Consider the following 19,123-nt stretch of genomic DNA (forward strand, 5'->3'; position numbering starts at 1 on the left):
ATGCACAAGTGCAAAGTGCCGTCCTTCTTCTTTCTAAAGAGAACCAGGGCAGCTACTTTGGGTTGGGAGGTTCAATAAGTTCCTTTTCTAGGTTTTTATTTATGAATCTTTCCATCTCCTCCTTCTCTTTAAGGCTCATGGAGTACAATCTGGGAGTTTTGCCCCGGGTTTGATTTCTATGCACATTCCATGGGTTAGTGAGGAGGAAGCTCATCCACCCACTCCTCACTGAAAACTTCAGCAAGGTCTCAGTACTCTTCCGGTATTTTGGGTAACCCCTTTTCCACTGATGCTTTCTCCACTCCTGGGCTTGGTAGGGCTCCTTGGGGTGTTAGGTTTGCATGATCCCTTTTTGGGAAATTGAGTTCTGCTGTCCTCCAATTTAGCATCGGGCTAATGAGGCAGCGGGTGCAGCCAGAGTCTATTAAGGCTTTCACTTTGACAGCTTCAGGCATGGAGGGGGCTAATATATTCACTGTCTTGAGGATGGGCATGATGGGTCCACTTACCAGGGGTTCACCTTCCTAGTTGCCATCTGCGGAACTCCGGCCTGCGGTGTAGGCCGGAGTTCCCTGCACATGTTTGGCAGAGGGTGGGACTCTACAGCCTCTGTTGCCCTCATAGCAGGTTCTCATGGTGTTCTGAACCAGCCTGCTACCGGCCTTACAGAAAGGCAAACCCCTGTATAAACAGTAGAGACTGGAGAGCGTCTGAGGCTGGAAAGCGTCTGCCAAGATTTATTACACAAACAACAGAACAAGAAACAAAACACTGGAACTTGAATCCTCAAACGGAACCGTTGCTTTCAGCAACCAGCCCTTCCCAAAACACTCCTTTTATTTAGAGTTCAGGGCGTGGCCTCCCTGTGCCTCCTTCCGAGGAGTCCCACAGCCTTTCTCTGCTTGTTCCTGCTTGACTGCCTCCTGCGTCAGGCGTCCTTGAACAGGGCCAGCTGTGGGTCATCATCATCCGCACTCTCGGGCTCGCGCAGCTGAGAAGAGGGCCCTGGCTGGGGGCTCTGCGAAGCCTCCAAGCCATCATCAGCAAGCTCGTCTTCAACACCCTCCTCCTCCCCCTCATCTGAGTCATCCGAGACATCCGAGCCGGCTGCCGGACCCACAGGCTGGCCCTAAATCACAACACTATCCCGCACCGCAGGGCCCTTCCCCCGGGGCTGCCGATCCGGATGCGGTCGGGATGGGAATTGTTCGTGAAAAGCAGTCACCAACGCAGGGGCATGAACGGCGGTCGCGTCTTCCCATGTGAAGTCCTCTGGCCCGTACCCTTTCCACTCGATCAGGTACTGGAAACGACCTTTCAACCAACGGGAATCCCTGATGCTGGCGACCTCGTACTCAGGGGTGCTGCCTCCATCACGAGGTCCTGATGGGGGAGGTTCCGCTTGGCGGAGTGGACAAGCCGGTTGTTCGGGGACCAACAGGGACCTATGGAAGACTGGGTGCACGTGCAGGGAACGTGGCAGAGTTAAACGATAGGCGACCGGGTTGATGACAGCCTCGACTGGGAACGGTCCAAGGTAACGGTGGTCCAGCTTCCTCGCCGGCCGTGTGGATGGTAGGTTCCTGGTGGACAGCCAGACCCGATCCCCCACCGATAGTGGAGGCGTATCCCGTCTCGACCGATCGGCAAACCTCTTGTAGTCGGCCTTGGCTTTCTCCAGCTGCCGTCGCACCAACCGATGGATCGCCTGTAACTCCGCCATGAAGTCGTTCGCTGCCGGCTCCGGTGAGTCCACGGGAGAAAGGGGGAAAAAACCGGGGGTGATAACCCACATTGGCCAAGAACGGTGTCATCTGCGTGGAGGTGTGCTGCGAGTTGTTAAAAGCAAACTCGGCTATGGCCAGATAGTCCACCCAATTGTCCTGCTGCAGGTTGACGTAGCAGCGCAGATACAGCTCCAGGATACCGATGACCTTCTCGGTACCCCCGTCAGTTTGATGATCATGCGCGGACGAGAGGCAAACCTTAATGTCCAACGCACGCATCAACTCCTGCCAGAAGCGGGCTGTAAACTGGGCCCCCCTATCGGAGACGACTCTATCGGGGAGGCCGTGCAGCCGAAACACCTGTTGGATGAACATGCGACTAGTGGCGCGAGCTGACGGTAAGCCGCGACAGGGGATGAAGTGCGCCATCTTGGTCAGCATGTCCACCACCACAAACACTGTTGTGAAGCTGGAGGATGGGGGTTAATCCGTCAGGAAGTCCATGGACACAGCCCCCCAGGGTCTCTTGGGTGTTGGCAAAGGCTGCAGTAAACCAGGCGGGGCCCCTGTCGCTGACTTGGCCTGCCTGCATGGGATGCAGGAGGTGACATAAGACTGGACGTCGTGTCGGACTCGGGGCCACCAGAAGGTACGGGAGACCAGGTTCAGAGTCTTAAACAGGCCAAAATGCCCCGCTGCCGGGTTATCATGACACTGGCTGAGGACGGGTCCCCTGAGTGGCCCTCCCAGAACATAGAGCCGGTCACGATAATACAAGAGTCCATCCGTGACCATCCAAGGCGAGTCCGGCCCCACCTCCTCCTTCCGCTGAGCCACCCACGCCTCCTGCTGCTGCGCCTCCCGGATCCGAGCCCGTATATCAACCGGCTCCCGCACCGCAGCAAAAGACTCGACGGGGATCACTGTCCTGGGCAGAAGCTTGTCTTCCACTCGGGTATATTCGGGCTTCCTGGACAGAGCATCCGCTCTCTGATTGTGCCCGCTTGGTATGTACCGAACCCGGAAGTCAAACCTCGCAAAGAAAAGGGACCACCGGATCTGGCGTTGGTTCAAATTCCGAGCGGTCTGCAGGCGTTCCAGATTCTTGTGGTCCGTCCGGACCTCGATTTGATGCCGCGCCCCCTCCAGATGATGTCTCCAAGCCTCGAACGCCGCCTCGATGGCCAGCAGCTCCTTCTCCCAGATGGTATAGTTGCGCTCCGAGGGGTTCAATTTCCGAGAGTGATACACGCAAGGGAAAAGGGTACCGCTGGGCGTCGTTGCCTGGAGTAACACGGCCCCAATGGCAATGTCGGAGGCGTCCGCCTCCACGACAAACGGCCATTGCGGGTCAGGATGCTTCAAGATGGGCTCCTTCATGAAGGCGTCCTTCAAAGCCTGGAACGCCTGTTGTTCTGGTGCGTTCCACTGGAACCGAGTCTTCTTCTGCAGGAGCCGGGTGAGGGGGGCTGTCAAGGCGGCAAAGCCAGGGATGAATGTTCTATAGTAGTTGGCAAATCCAAGAAGTCGCTGAACATCCTTCACGCGACGCGGGGGTTGCCAACTCTGCAACGACTCAACTTTACTCGGCTCCATGGCGATGCCCTCAGGAGAAATGCGGTGACCCAGGAAATCGATGGTCACCTGGTAGAACTGGCACTTCTCTAACTTGGCAAACAGCCGATGTTCCCGGAGGCGCTGCAGGACCTGACGGAGATGCTGATGATGCACTTCACGCGACGGGGAGTAAATCAGGATGTCGTCCAGGTAGATCACGACAAACTGGTCCAACAGATCCCAAAAGATGTCGTTCATAAAATGCTGAAACACAGCGGGGGCGTTGGTCAGGCCAAACGGCATCACCGTGTACTCAAAATGTCCATAGCGAGTACCAAACGCCGTCTTCCACTCATCACCCAGCCGAACTCTGACAAGGTTGTAAGCTCCACGCAGGTCCAGTTTCGTGAAGATCTTAGCCTCCCGGAGTCGGTCCAAGAGCTCGGGGATGAGGGGCAGCGGGTAACGGTTGCGCACCGTGATGGCGTTGAGTTTCCGGTAGTCACAGCAAAGTCGTAACTCGCCCGACTTCTTTTTGACGAAGAGCACGGGCGCAGACACTGGCGAGGACGAGGGCCGGATGAAACCGCGAGCCAAATTCTTTTCCAGGAAGTCCCGCAATGCAGCCAACTCGGGCTCCGACATGGAGTACAAACGCCCCACTGGGAGAGGCGCATCAGGGACTAAATCAATGGAGCAGTCATAGGGCCTGTGCGGGGGTAACTGATCCGCCTCTGACTCGCTGAACACATCAGCAAAGTCGGACAGTTCGGGAGGCAAGGAAACCCCTGGGGAACCCTCCACCTGGCCGGCACAGATATGGCGGGAGTGGTCCACGCACTGCAAGCTTGGGAAGGTGACCAAGTTCTGAGACCAATAGATCTGTGGATCATGCGCCCGGAGCCACGCCAGTCCCAAGACCACGGGGAAGTGCAGATCCGAAGTGATGTAGAACTGGATGGCCTCCACATGGGAACTGATGGCCATACACACTGGTTGCGTGGCGGCCGTAATAGGCCCGGACAGGAGCACTTGAACATCGATAGTCTCCACTAGCATGGGCGGATCCACTGGACACTGGGGAACAGCCCATTTGGGCACAAAGGCCGAGTCCATAAAGTTTGTGGTAGCCCCAGAGTCAATTAAGGCATGGACTGGAATCCCCTCTGGCTTGCCAGGAAGGATCAGACGTGCCTCCAAAATCAAATGCCGTGGAGGTTCACAGGCACCATCGGAACGGCGTCGCTCGGTGTGGTTGTTGGGGGTCGCCCGATCTATCACACCGTCTAGATCGGGCTCGGGGCGTTTCCCGACAGCAAAGTAGGGGACTTTCTCGGGGCAGGCTTGGTCACTGATGCCCGCTGACGCTTCTTTGGGCAAGAAGCAGCCAAATGTCCAGGGTCCCCACAGTAAAAACACAACCCCCCCGATCGTCGTCTGTCCATTTCCGTCACCGATAGACGAGACCTGGCGGCACCCAGCTCCATTGGCTCCTCCCTTTGGACTGGGGGCTCACGCACAACAGGGGCGGCAGGGGTCTGTGGGTTGGCACGGCGACTCTTTCGCTGCTGCAGCCGGGCATTGATCCGCAGGCAAAGATGGATCAGCCCATTCAGGTCTGAGGGAATGTCCACGCGGGCCAGCTCATCCAACATCTCCTCCGACAATCCATCCTGGAAGGCATCCACGAGCGCAGCCTCATTCCAGGCGGAATCCTGGCTAAGCAGCCGGAAATCGCTGATATAAGCCTGTAGGGGGCGCTGACCCTGTCTCAGAGCTTTCAGGCGTCGGGTGGCAGTCTGCATCTTAATTGGGTCCTCGTACATTAGGCGCATATGGTCACAAAACCCCACAAAGTTATCCAACAAAGGGCTAGGTTGTGCCAGCAAAGGCGTGCCCCAACGAGCTGCATCCCCCGAAAGAAGGCTTAACACGAATCCCACCTTATCCTGGTCAGTGGGGAAATCAGCTGCTCTCACGCTGATAAAAAGCTGGCATTGTCCCAGGAAGGCAGGAAACAATTCTGGATTGCCAGCAAATTTATCCGGCATTGCTATCTGACATTTCCTCCTGGGTGGGGGTGCAGCATGTACCTGAGCTTGCAGTTGAGCCACCTGAGCTGCCAGCAAAGTGAGTTGCTGAGTGAGCTGAGCATTCTCGGCACGTAGCTGCTCCATCGTAGTAGTAAGGGGTGGGAGGCTGAAAGCAAACTGTTCTGAACCAGCCTGCTACCGGCCTTACAGAAAGGCAAACCCCTGTATAAACAGTAGAGACTGGAGAGCGTCTGAGGCTGGAAAGCATCTGCCAAGATTTATTACACAAACAACAGAACAAGAAACAAAACACTGGAACTTGAATCCTCAAACGGAACCGTTGCTTTCAGCAACCAGCCCTTCCCCAAACACTCCTTTTATTTAGAGTTCAGGGCGTGGCCTCCCTGTGCCTCCTTCCGAGGAGTCCCACAGCCTTTCTCTGCTTGTTCCTGCTTGACTGCCTCCTGCGTCGGGCGTCCTTGAACAGGGCCAGCTGTGGGTCATCATCATCCGCACTCTCGGGCTCGCGCAGCTGAGAAGAGGGCCCTGGCTGGGGGCTCTGCGAAGCCTCCAAGCCATCATCAGCAAGCTCGTCTTCAACACCCTCCTCCTCCCCCTCATCTGAGTCATCCGAGACATCCGAGCCGGCTGCTGGACCCACAGGCTGGCCCTGAATCACAACACATGGCTTGGCTGGGGACTTCCCTGACTTTCTGGCCAGTGATCGATATGGGTTGCGTTGAGGGACTTTTGAGCAGCTCTCTACGGTACGATGCCCTTCTCTTCCACATTTGAAACAGCCTGTTGATTTCTTGGTGGTTTTGCTGGTTTGCGCAATGGCTCAGGAGGTGAGTGGCCCCACTGTTTCCTTGGCAATGCCTCTTCATTAGGTCGATCTCTGCTTTCTCCACCAGGACATGCCATTTGTCTAGTTGGCGTGGGTCCCCTTGAGGCAGTTAAGCATCATACAAGTTGTTGTTTAGGCCATCTTTGAAGTGGCTAAGAAGGATGTCTTCTGGCCAGTTCAGCTTGTTGGCGATGGTCCAGAATTCTTGTGTATATTTGGCTACCAGGCATCTGCCTTGCCTCACTCTTTTGATGTTCTCGCAGGCTTTTCAGTCAGCCAGGGGGTCCTTCAATCACCTTCTCAGAGAGGACATTAAGTGGTTGAAGTTGTGGAGCTCTGGGGCATTGGAATGATGCAGGTTCACCATCCAGTCTGTGGCTGCCTCGTGCAGAGTGGACTGCACAATACGGATATGGGCTTTGTCGCTGGGGATGTCTCATCTGTATTCTTCCATGTAGCTGAGGACTTGGGTTAAGAAAAACCCCAAGCATTGAGACTCCCCCCTGAATTTCGCGTCCAGCAGTGGGAATCTTTGGATGGATTGATAACTTCATCGCCAACAGGGATGTCTCCCATCCTGATCTTCCATTGCGGATCGGCGGGGAGTGGGGACTACCAAAGCGGTGGCTGCTGTCTCGGCAGTTTCAGTGGATGTCCCCAGGACTTCAGCTTTCAATTCCCCTTCAGTGTCTCTCTGGCCACGGTCCAAGGTAGTGGTCCAGCCACGGGGTTCAGCTTTCTCATCCCTGAGAGAGCTGAGGGTTATTTTCACCAAGTCAATAGCTTTCTCTAGGATCCAATTTGAGTCCTGTGTGCGATCTCCTTCCTCTTCGCTAAGGTGAAGGGATCTCTCCATTTCTTGCTTCCATCTGGGTTGGTGACTGCCTCGTCTCAGGGTCACCTTCTTTGATCTCTTTTACCACTCCTCTTTCTTTCCAATGCCCATCAACCACCAAGGTTTGTGGCTGCACGTTTTCACCACTTCTTCTGAAGAGAGTAGGACATCTCAGATCCTGACAGTTGGTAGGGTCCCGACTGGAGGGAGGGCTCCCCCTTCATGGTGGGATCTTCCTTCCCTGCCTCGTTGTCCGACATTGTAGTTTTTGCAAAGTCCCCTGGTAAGGGTCTTCCTGACAGGTTGACTATTACTGCAGATCCTATCTAATGTCAGGACCCACTTCAATCCCACATCTTAAGAAAGCAGAATTCTTGGAAACAATTTCTTCCAACAGGAACTTTTATTAAGAGCAGTTGATAGCAGGCATAATAGGCAGGATCTGAGATTTCCCATGCAGAACAATAGGTTAAGGTATCCCCAAGTAAGACTCCACCCCATAGTGCACCCGGCCGGCATGGGATAGCCGATCCCCAGGTGTTAGGTCCATCGTGGGAAAAAGGGAGATAACATCGGCCCATCTCCAGTTCATGCAGAAATGGTTGGCAGCTCTTCACACCTTCTTCTGATCACGTAGTTATAAACCAGGCACTGAGGATACATTCCTTATTCCCTCCCTTGTTCTAGCTGACAGTTTAAGGAGATAAAGTTCACACAGAGAGATAACACAGGAAGCAAATTGTTCCATGTTCCAAACATGGGGCAAATAATTTACACAAATATATGAGCTGTCCGGTGTGACTACTGCCTGTTCGATGGCCTTCAAGATAGGCTGAAAACAGGAAATAAAGATTTGCCCCATGTTTGGGGCCTAGCAAGGTAATCTAAATAGTTAACATTTGACACATATCTCCCCTTGCAGAAGCTAACAAAGCGAGAGAGATCCTGTGGCTAAAGAGGTAAAAACAACTGCCTAATGTGCAATCAGCCCAGGTTCGAAACTCAGAAGGGTATGGCTGACTGATGAAAACTAATAAGTTAGAAATGCATTTCAGTCTCCCTTAATTCTTTGTTAGTAATTTACACACACACACACACACACACACACACACACACACACACACAAACACATATATAAATTACTTTTACATTCAATCTTTATATTCAATCAATGTCCTGTTTTTAGTTTATCCCAATTTTTAGTTTCCCATCAATATTCAGATTTAACATTTGATATTTATAATTTCAGGTTTTAGGTAACCAAAGTTTCTTTTATCTCAATTCATAACAAAATCACATCTTATCTATTTGGGTATAATCTTGTTCTATTTCCTAAAAGTTATCTATTTCCCCCCAATCTTAAATCATCTAGTTAATAATACAGTATCCCCTTTAATAAATCAAAGCCCGTTATATATATTGTCTGAGTTAATCAATAAATCAAACATATTCATAATATTTTTTTCTCTTGGGTCTAATTTTTAAGTATTACCCAAATAGCATCCTTATTTTCAACTAATTTCCAAATGCTTTAAATTTAATGACCAAAATTTCCCTTATCTCAACTTCTCCCTTTGACCCTCTAATTAGTAATATAAAATCCCCTCTGATAAATCAAAACCCAAATTTTCTTCAGCCTTATTCTGGCTTTCTTTCTTTGCCGACTAGCCTTTCATGTCAACTCTTTTAAATCATCAAATAGATCTCCATCTATTCTTATATATATTGTTTGGAAAAAGAGAGACCATTTAGTTGCCATTTTTTTGGAAGGGCTAGCCCATTTTTGTTCCTTAAATCATATCCTTATAATTCCAAGTCCCCATAATTGTCCCAGTATGTTTATCTTATTTATTTTATTTATTTATTTATTTATTTATTTTGATTTATATACTGCCCTTTCCTGAAGGACTCAGGGCGTTTTACAGGGTATTTAAAACAAGAAATACAAAAGTTAAAAACAATTAAAAAATTACATCAATCCCTGAAAAAAGTAAAAACCCCAATTAAATTAAAATTAAAATTCTCAGCCTGGGCCAGAGAGCTCGAAGAGCCAGGCCTTCAGGTACTGGCGGAATGAACAGAGGTCGGGGGCAGTCCTGAGCTCCACGGGGAGCTGGTTCCAGAGGGCAGGCGCACCCACTGAGAAGGCCCTCCCCCTGGGTGTTATCCACCAGCAATCTTTTACCGGCGGCACCCTGAGAAGACCCTCCCTGTGGGAGCACACTGGACGAAGGGAACTTGATGGTGGCAGCAGGTGTTCCCTCAGATATCCCGGACCCAAGCCATTTAGGGCTTTATAGGTCATCACCAGCACCTTGAATCTTATCCGGAGGGCAACCGGGAGCCAATGCAGCTCGCGGAGTAGAGGTGTTACATGGGAGTATCGGGAAACCCCCATCACAACTCATGCGGCCGCATTCTACACCAGCTGAAGTTTCCGAGTGGTCCTCAAGGGCAGCCCCATGTAGAGAGCGTTGCAGTAGTCTAAACGGGAGGTCACGAGTGCATGAGTGACTGTGCGTAGGGCATCTCGGTCCAGGTAGGGTCGCAACTGGCACACTAGGTGAACCTGGGTAAAAGCCCCCCTGGTCACGGCTCCTATATGGTCTTCAAAATTGAGCTGGGAGTCAAGGAGGACACCCAAGTTGCAAGCCCTATCAATGGGGGGTAACACCTCACCCCCCCATCGTTAAAGGTGGAAGGGTCTGGTTAACCCGAGATGCCGATATGCACAGCCACTCAGTCTTGGCAGGATTGAGACGAAGCCTGTTTCTCCCCATCCAGACTTGGACCGCCTCCAGGCCATCACGGCGAGGGCATTGCTGGGTTGGTTTGGGGTGGAAAGAAAAAGTTGGGTATCATCAGTGTACTGATGATACCCCACTCCGAAACCACAAATGATCTCACCCAGCGGATTCATGTAGATGTTGAACAGGAGGGGCGAGAGAACCGACCCCTGAGGAACTCCACAAACAAGAGGCCTCGGGGTGGACCTCTGCCCTCCTGTCAACACCGACTGCGAGCGGCCCAGGAGATAGGAGGAGAACCACCATAAAAAGTGCCTCCCACTCCCAACCCCCTGAGACGCCACAGTAGGATACCATGGTCTATGGTATCAAAAGCCGCTGAGAGATCTAATAGGACTAGGACAGAGGAACAACCCCTGTCCCGAGCCCACCAGAGATCATTCACCAGCGCGACCAATGCCATCTGCGTGCTGTGTCCAGGCCTGAAACCCGATTGGTACGGGTCCAGATAATCAGTTTCCTCCAGGAACAGAGGAAGCTGATGCGCCTCCACACTCTCAACAACCTTCGCCAAAAAGCGAAGGTTGGAGACTGGACGATAATTATTTAAAACAGCCGGGTCCAGGACAGGCTTTTTGAGGAGTGGTCTCACCACTGCCTCCTTCAAGGCGGTGGGGAAGACACCCTCCTTCAAAGAAGCAGTTATTACTGCCTGGAAACAGCCTCGTGTCTCCTCCCAGGCCGCATAAACCAGCCAGGAGGGGCACGGATCCAACAAACAGCTGGTGGAGCTCAGCCTCCCCATGATCCTGTCCACATCATCAGGGGAAACAGGATTGAACTCAGTCCAGATAACATGCTCAAGACAGTCCGATTGCTCCACGTCAGACTCCGCCCAGTCAGAGTCCAGACCAGCCTGGATCTGAGCGATTTTGTCTGTCAGATGGTGACTAAACTCCTCGGCCCATCCCTGTAGGGGATCCTCCCTCACCTCCTGGTTAAGGAGGGAGTGAGTCACCCTAAACAGGGTGGCCGGGTGATTATCTGCGGACGCGATGAGGGCAGCGAAGTAATTAGACTTCGCCATCCTCATCACCGCAAGATAAGACCTTATAAAGGTTCTTAGCTGCAATCGGTCAGATTCGGATCGGCTGGACCTCCAACCGCTCTCTAGACCCCATCTCCGACGCTTCATCTCCTGGAGCTCCGCAGAAAACCATGGAGCCCAGCGGGTTCTGCGCTGGGTCAGAGGTCGCAAGGGTACAAACAGTCAAGTGCCCTGGCGGCCGCCCTTTCCCAGGCATCCACCAAGGCATCGACTGAGCTGTGGGTGAGGGCGATGGGTATAGAACCAAGCGCCATCTGGAACCGTTCCGGGTCCATTAGGCACCTGGGGTGGAACCACCTGGTCGGTTCCACAGCCCAGCAGTGGGGGGTGGCATAACAGAAGACCAGCTGCAGGAGATGATGATCTGACCATGACAGGGGAACAATGGTTGGTGAACCCCCTCCCAGATCATCCAACCACTGTCCAGACAGGAGCACCAGGTTGAGAGTGTGACCCCTCACATGAGTCAGGCCCTGAATTACTTGGGTCAGGCCTATGGCCATCATGGAAGCCATGAACTCCCGAGCTAACTCAGACGACCCTCCCAGTGAAGGCAGGTTGAAGTCACCCAGAACTATAAGCCTGGAAAACTCCACCGCCAACACTGAGAGGGTGTCAAGCAGCTCAGGCAGGGCTATGGCCACACAGCTGGGTGCCAGGTATGTGAGCAACAAGCCCAACTGAGCCTGAGGGCCACATCTCAGGAGGAGGGACTCACTCCATCTGGACAATGGTGGTCTCCCGCGGGCATAAAGTCTCCCGGATAACCACCGCCACCCCACCACCCCTGCCCTGAGCCCGTGGCTGGTGTAGCACATGAAAACCTGGAGGGCATAACTCGGTCAGAGGCACCCCTCCCTCCGAGCCCAACCAAGTCTCCGTGATGCACGCCAGATCTGCACATTCCTCCTCGATCAAGTCCTGGATGAGGGGAGCCTTGTTAACGACGGATTTGGTGTTAAAATAAACCAGCCTAAGCTCAGGGGCCTGATCACCCTCATCCCTGGGCAAAAGGGTGCTAACCCGAAGGTCGGAGTGTGCCACCGCTCGAAGACAGCGGGGGTGCGATCCCAGATGTTGATGTGGCCCTCTGTGCAACCACCTGCTGCCATTTCCTATCATCGTGGGGATTTGAAGCCCCACCCCGACATTCACAGAACCAGCAGCCTCCACCCCCAACCCCGTCCCATCAGGACCCCTAACAGGCCCAGACTGAGTGCCAGTTAATAATTCCCTCCCCACCCTACTATCCCTCCCCCTCCCTAACCTTTTAAAATAACCGGCTAAAAATGTATCAGGAGCCTCTTAACATGTCTCAACTCGAGGGCATACAGATCAGCTCCAGAGTAACGGAAACAAACCATGCAACAATAAAATGTCCACCTAGGGCAGATATTACAAATATTTACAATGGGTAGTTCGATGTAATGATGATATTCAGATGGAATGATATTGAGTCCGGTAGGTATGTCTCTCAATCACTAGTCCAGCTCAGCTCTCACCTGAGTTGGCGATCAGAAAGGAAGCCCCAGCCGTCCTCTCACTCCAGCTGAGGAGTCCAACCTGGGGTGGAGAGAGCAAAGAGTCCCGGGCCAAGCCTACCCCAACTGGTCTCTCACACCAATCCAAGACCATCCTCCGACCACGGTCAGATCCCAGGCCCAAACCAGACTGTCAATGGGGAGGTCTTGATTCCAGCTGGGCATTAAAATTGCCATAGTACCTGCTTGCCAGCACAGGAAGTAAGCCAGGCCACGGTTGATCTTCGGGCCGCCGGCCACTGCTGCCATTCTGGAGGGGGGGGCAGAGACAACCTCTCTCACAAGGTCCGCCCGCTAGTCCAGACGATGTTCCAGCGGCGAGCAAAAGGCATTCCCGGAAGTAATTTAATAATCCAGGCATTCCCCAACATGTCCACCGCAGCAGGGCAAAAACTGAGGCCGATGTCCGGGCCTAACAGCCACCACCGCCATCTGGAAGGAGAGGGAGGGCTCCGCGCCACTAAAAATGGTGCCTGCCAGCTGACAACAGTCCCAAGCTCCCGATCGAGTTTCCAGCCAGTGAAATTGTCGCTGCCGCCCCTCCATACAAGCGGAGGGTATCCACGGTGAGAAAACAAAGGAAGGAAGCCTGCAGCAGCACAGCATTGTTCTCCAGGCCGGTAGGTCAGCGCCATCCGAAGTGCCGCTATCCGAAGGGGGGGGCTCAGCACCGCCAAAAACAGCACCTAGCAGACATCTCTGCATCCACCCACCCCCTGGAATCGCCCCACGATACTGTGCCATGGCTGGGCCTCCCTAAATTGACCCATTTAGAGGCCTTGTGGAGCGCACGTAGTTCAAACTTCCATTCAGTCTGTTCTTCTTGCTCCTCAAATTTCTTCTGATTTATATACAAAGACTTTCCATTTTCAGTGTTGTCAGTCCCTTTTCTGGATATCCCATTGACTGTGTTTTTTGGTCAATTGAATCCTCTGTCTTAGTATTTGATTGTTCCACTTCTTCTGTTACCTTCTGTGTTGTTAGTTTTTTAGTTGTAGTTGGAATTTGGGTCTGTATATCTAAGCTGACATCTTATTTTGCCACAAGTTGAAAGGATGGTTTCATACGCAAATAGTTTTTGAGTTGTGGGAAGATGGCAGAAGTTTTCCTCCCTCACTTGTTTAATGAGTATGTCTAATTTTGCTTCAAATGCTTTCACATATGAATGCATATCACAGATGAGCTTCCCCTTTCCTTGAAGTTGCACATTGAAAGTGTTGAGTAGCTCTGTTACATCTGTCAGAAAGGGAAGGTGCCATTTCCATTCAGCATTTCTTGCAGACGTCTCATGACCCAAACTAGGTAACATCAGCAGTGTCAGAAGAGAGTGGGGTTTGTGGAGTGGAGGAGAAGAAGAGAAGGAGGATGGTTGTGGGTTCCTTGGTCCTTTCTGAGCTTTGTGGCTTTTTTGTAGATGTCTCATGACCCAAACTAGGGGTCATGAGACATCATCAGTTCACTTATTATCCCACTTTGGGTCCTGAAAGGTCTGCAAGAAAACCACCATCCTCAGAGACACCCCCCCAAGGACCCTTCATTTTAACCCTGAGCCAGAAATATTCTCCTTGATTGGCATTCCAGACCATCTCAAGGCAGAACAACTTGCCTGGAAGGAATTCATTCCTCTTTCCCATGGGGCGCATGCCAATGCCCCCATCCTTCCTCCATCTATTCCTGGACCCTTAAGGCCAATGAAGTTTCTCTCAACCAACAGCACTGGTACCCCTGGTTCCTCTGAGCTGCTCCACCGCCTCCAGCTTTGCCTACCTCTCAGGGTTTTACCTGGACGCGGCACCCCTCGTTCATAGATTGGGATGCTCCTCCAAAGGCTGATCGCATCCTCCCTCCCAGGGGCTCCCCCAACCTTTCATTGCCTCCACACAACCCCTAGCAACCTCGAAATAACCTTCCAGAAGCAAATTCTCCTCCTTTTTCTCACTTATCCTGGTCACCCCTCACAAATATCTTGCCCTTCAGCTACTCCCCTCAGACCCATAACTGGTGCCCCACTGTAGAAGCCCCACTCCGACCCTCATCGGGGTCAAGCCCACTCACTCAGAGCCATCACCCTCACCACTGCCAGTGGGGCTGGATCCCTCAGCAATGGTGGGGTGATGTTGAGGGCCAGTAGCACCAGTTTCCTCTTGGCTGGCATGGTGGTGGCAGCAACAGCAGTGGAGGCTGGGGCTCGCATTCCATAGGGACTCACCTCAAAAGAAGCAGCAGCAATGGCATTGTCATTACCCGGTTTGACTGCCCTAAATCCCTCAGCCCGGCCCTGAGGTAAAAACGCAAAGAGGCGAGAGGGGGAGAGGAAGGGGGCATGGCTGAAGCAGAAGCGCATGCTCTGGTGCACAAGGGAGAAACTGGGGAAAAAAACATCTCCCACGAACTCGCCATCCTGCCATTGGCTGGGGCTCTCGCCGCCATCCATCCACCCTCTCCTTGTGATTGGATGGCTTGCCTGAGAGGTTGAGGCAGGCCAGAACGGCAAGCCTCATGTGGCCCATGGGCCATAGTTTGAGGACCCCTGCTTCACATGGTAATGATTATACTTGCCAAACATGGGAAAGAAAAAGGGATGGCGACTGTTGAAGAATGTATTTTGAAATTGACTGAATTAGAAGAGATGACAAAATTAATTGCTTTGATTAGTGATAATGGACTACACAGCTTTATAAGAGACAGAAAACCATTTGTGGACTTTCTAGATGCTAAATACAATAACAGATGGTTAACAGAGGGATTTGAAGATTAGTATAATGTTTAGCTTAACCTGTTGACTGATTTATTTGATTAATTTTTCCTCTTTTTTGTACATGATTGTTTTTTATTGTTTCTAGTGTTGAATGCAGGCTTTTGTTTTGTTTGTTTTTCTGTTTCCTGTTTTATTTTTTATGATAAAACAATAAGTAATATTTTAAAAAAGAATAATGATTAGCAATCCTGCCCTCTCTTTTTTGGAATAAAGTTGCAACATAAAATAACTTAAAAATCATCTTGAAAGAACATACTGACCTTTCTCCTTTTGAAAAGCAACATGTAATGTAGAGCATAACACAATGAGCCAGCTCATGTGACTAAATGCTAGAATGGTTTCCATTTTATTTTCTGTATACACAGGAAAGAATTATAGAAAGAAAGAAATTAGCTGCTTATTTGTAAATAGTATACATTGTTGAATTATCTTGTTAAATATTGCCTAAAACATGTAATCTTTTAATCAGTCCAAGTGGAGATTTCTATGGTGGACAACAGATAATACTTTCAAGCAGTGCTCTTTTTTTGTAAAAGAAAAAGGTGCCGGAACTCACACATGTCATACAACCTGCCTTGCCTACCCTACAAGGTTCCATCCAAAAAAGGTGCCGGAACTCCGTTCTGAGCATTCTATGAGAAAAAAAGCCCTGCTTTCAAGGTTTTAGATATTGAAACATAGTTTTAATTATACTAGCAGCTAAAAGAAATTTATGATCTCACTACTTTATAGTGTGACAAAATGTGATGTCTACCTCCAAACCAATTTATAATTTATTTTTCCCCCCAAAAAAGAACATAAAAATGTTTTGATAATAGCTGACTTGAAAAAATGCTACTTTTGATTTCTGGACTTTTAATATTGCATGTTGCTCATAATTCCGTAAGAAAAAAGAGGGTATCCTTAGCTGCATAATCCTTCAAACAGGCAGGCTGTCCTACAATAATATTCAGTACATATCTGAATAAGTCTCAAGGGTTAAATAAGTCTCTACATTCAATAAGGGCTATTCACAAGTATATGACTATAGGATTGTAAATTAAACCATAGTTCATTCAAAGAGTTTACTTCAGAGAAAAAATGCATGAGATTTTATGTGAGCAGTGACAGCAAAGAATATCTTAATAGAATATATACTTTAAACCCCCTTGCATTACCAAACATATTTTGCAACATATATGCAGTATAAATATATTCTGCAGAAAATTCATGCTCAAAAGTGTCACCCCATTCCTTAATTCTGACTAATCTAGCAAATAATAATTATAATATGTATAATAATAAATGGAAAGATTTTCTAGTTACCATCTACTGTTTGAAAATAATTATACTAACGCAACAGTCAAACAATACTCATAACTTACTGTTATGGTTTCTTTTGAATAAAGTATATATAAATATACTAAATAATACTACATGCAGTCATACTGTACATAGGTATGTCATGCATATATAAAACATTAAAAAGATAAAAATATGCAGAGAGTAACATTTATAATATGATAGCCTTTGAAATCAGCAGGAAAGATAGGGGAGTCTGTTTAAGGGAGAACATTTTTTCAACTGATGGAGAAAAGAATGTCAGGGCCATTTAGACTGACAAAAAGATAGAAGTATGTGTATATTATAATGAGAGGAATTTGGGAACTATAGAAATCCCAGATTATTTTAGATGATAAGAGACTGGGATTGGTTGAGGTATAATAACTGTCCATTGCCATGCTAGTGAAGGGCAAGAAAATGTAGTAGTGAAGCTTTAGATCATGAAGACAGTCCAACTATTAGGCTTACAGTTAAGCAAAATGATAGTTTGATATAAACTCACCTCTATTATCTACTTATCTGTTGTCATCTATCTTCTGGATGGAGAGTTTTCCTTACCTCATTATCTTATCGGGCCTCATGGAAAGCGTTGTTTGAGGGAAATCGTAAAAATACAGTTGTAGAGAATATAGATTTTTGTTCTCAGAATCACTCTGACATCAGTGAGTTCCTGTTTAGAAAAAAGGGAAGTTGATTAAGGTTAGGGTTGAATTCTTTTGTTTGTTTTTTTGTGGAATATGGAGATTTATGTACATGACCCAAGACTGAGGAAGACACATACCACCAATAGGATGCTATATGTATACGTGTATATGTATGTGTATGTGTGTATGTGTATGTGTATATGTATGTTATATGCATATTAGATACATACATACATACACACACACACACATATATATATATGCATACAACTATTAAAAATTCATGACAATGGGCTAAAAATTGCCTGTAGCCTTTCATAATCCATTGCAATTATTCATAGTACATCAAACAGCAATTTACTGCTGTCCTTCAGGCCTGCACTGGAACAGTGGGCTTCTTAACTAGCAATATGGCAACACACTCCTTCTGGAATAAGAGGACAGCTGATATAAAGTTATCATTCTCTGATATTTAGTTCATAAGCAAGAGAAGAACTTCCTAATGACAAAATGTAGAGATCACAAAAGTTTCAATGTTTTTAGTGACCCATTCAATTAAATCAACAAACGTACCATTACAACATTATTTACTTTTTTAAAAACATGAGAGAGAGAGAGAGAGAGAGAGAGAGAGAGAGAACTTTTATTGTCATTTTTTTACTGTGGGCACAATGGTACACATTAAAAATGAAATTTAGTTGCTTGCTCTCAAAGTGTACACATACATAACACACATTTAATCATACTATATACAACATATGTATAGACCTACACCCTTAGATATAAATAATATATAAATATTAATCACAGGCAAAATTCTTTATCAGGAAAGGTCTCACTGTGCAAAAAGAAAAAAAAATTCAGAATATGACAGGAGAAAAACATTTCAGGAAATTGTGATATCTATAATTGCTTCATCAAGAATACACATTTCCTCTTTTCAGAGTCCTTCAGCTGAGAAAGAAAAAGAACTTCTGGTCTGCAAAGGCTTATTGTTAACATACAATTATGATCAAAATTTGAAATGAAAATTAATTAACTTTCTTTTAGCCTAAAAAGAAAAAAAAGAATAAAAGGAGAAGTGTAGTAACTACTGTATAACTACTGTATAACATACAGTTGGAATCTCCATTTCTACATGAAAGTATTAAAGATTTATATAACTCAACAAGATAGTTCCATGGATATCCAGCATAAGTACTTCCTATTGAGTCATGTCTATGTGAGTACTAATTTTGGCTTCAATAGAACGGCAAACTTCATATCCTTATTTGGAAGTAATCATTGTTACACCTATTCATATTTATCTAATTATTATAAAGAACTTATGTCAGGCTTGAATAATTTTTAAAATTCACAAATTAATCTGCAACAGTTGCGGACTCTTAGCACAAGAGATAAGACTTTATTGATTCAAGCATTACAATAATGCAGTAATTAAATTTGAAAATCCAAATACATTGTCCCCAGTTGGGAAGAATGCAGAACACGAGGGAATCATCACTGTTTTGAAAGGAGGGCCACTCTTGAAATTTGAGTGGGTCAATATGATATATGTGAAACCTGCCTTTTATCTGAATTGAATTAGAGTAATCCAATAGCCAACAAGATTTTTTCTCATCTATTTAATAAAATCATAAAATGGAAAGGTTCAGGGAGATCATGTGGCCCATGTGGCCTCTCTATCTATTTTTTAAAATATATTTTTATTGAAGAAGTTTTAACTAAATAAAACAATACAAATATTAGAGAAAAAACTAAGGAAAATAAGGAGGAATACAGAATAAGAAAAAAATAGAAAAAGAAAAGGCTTCAATCTTTTCAATGGTGGTTATAAATAAAGGATTTTACTACTCCACAATAATATGTTCCTCTTACCATTAGACATTTATTTTTTCCTAATGTCAGTTGATCTCTACTTTCTTGTAGTTTAAACCTATTTTTTTGTCCTTTCTGGAAGCACTCTGAAAGATGCTGCCTCTAGATCCTGCAGATACTTGAAG

The 19,123-nt window shown here is 48.0% G+C and overlaps 1 protein-coding gene across 6 annotated transcripts in view; it reads right to left on the reverse strand.

The window, feature by feature from the left end:
- LOC310639686 (interleukin-5 receptor subunit alpha-like) overlaps window positions 1-17,122 on the reverse strand; it is a 54,313-nt gene extending 37,191 nt beyond the window's left edge. For 4 of the 6 annotated variants that reach the window (XR_014492370.1, XR_014492371.1, XM_083361529.1 and 1 more), the window contains exons 1-2: window positions 16,979-17,122; window positions 15,414-15,506 (exon numbers count right to left, since the gene is read on the reverse strand). Coding sequence is in view for 4 of the 6 variants with exons in the window: in XM_083361529.1 (XP_083217655.1) it covers window positions 15,414-15,498 (85 nt within the window). In the remaining 2 variants the exon portion in view is untranslated. Of the gene's footprint in view, window positions 1-15,413; window positions 15,687-16,978 lie in introns of those variants that run through there. The other 2 variants (XM_083361527.1, XM_083361528.1) reach the window with 2 other exon arrangements.
- Window positions 17,123-19,123: the final 2,001 nt, after the last annotated feature.

Source organism: Vipera ursinii, assembly GCF_947247035.1.
Source record: "Vipera ursinii genome assembly, chromosome: 4".
Taxonomy (NCBI): Eukaryota; Metazoa; Chordata; class Lepidosauria; order Squamata; family Viperidae; genus Vipera; species Vipera ursinii.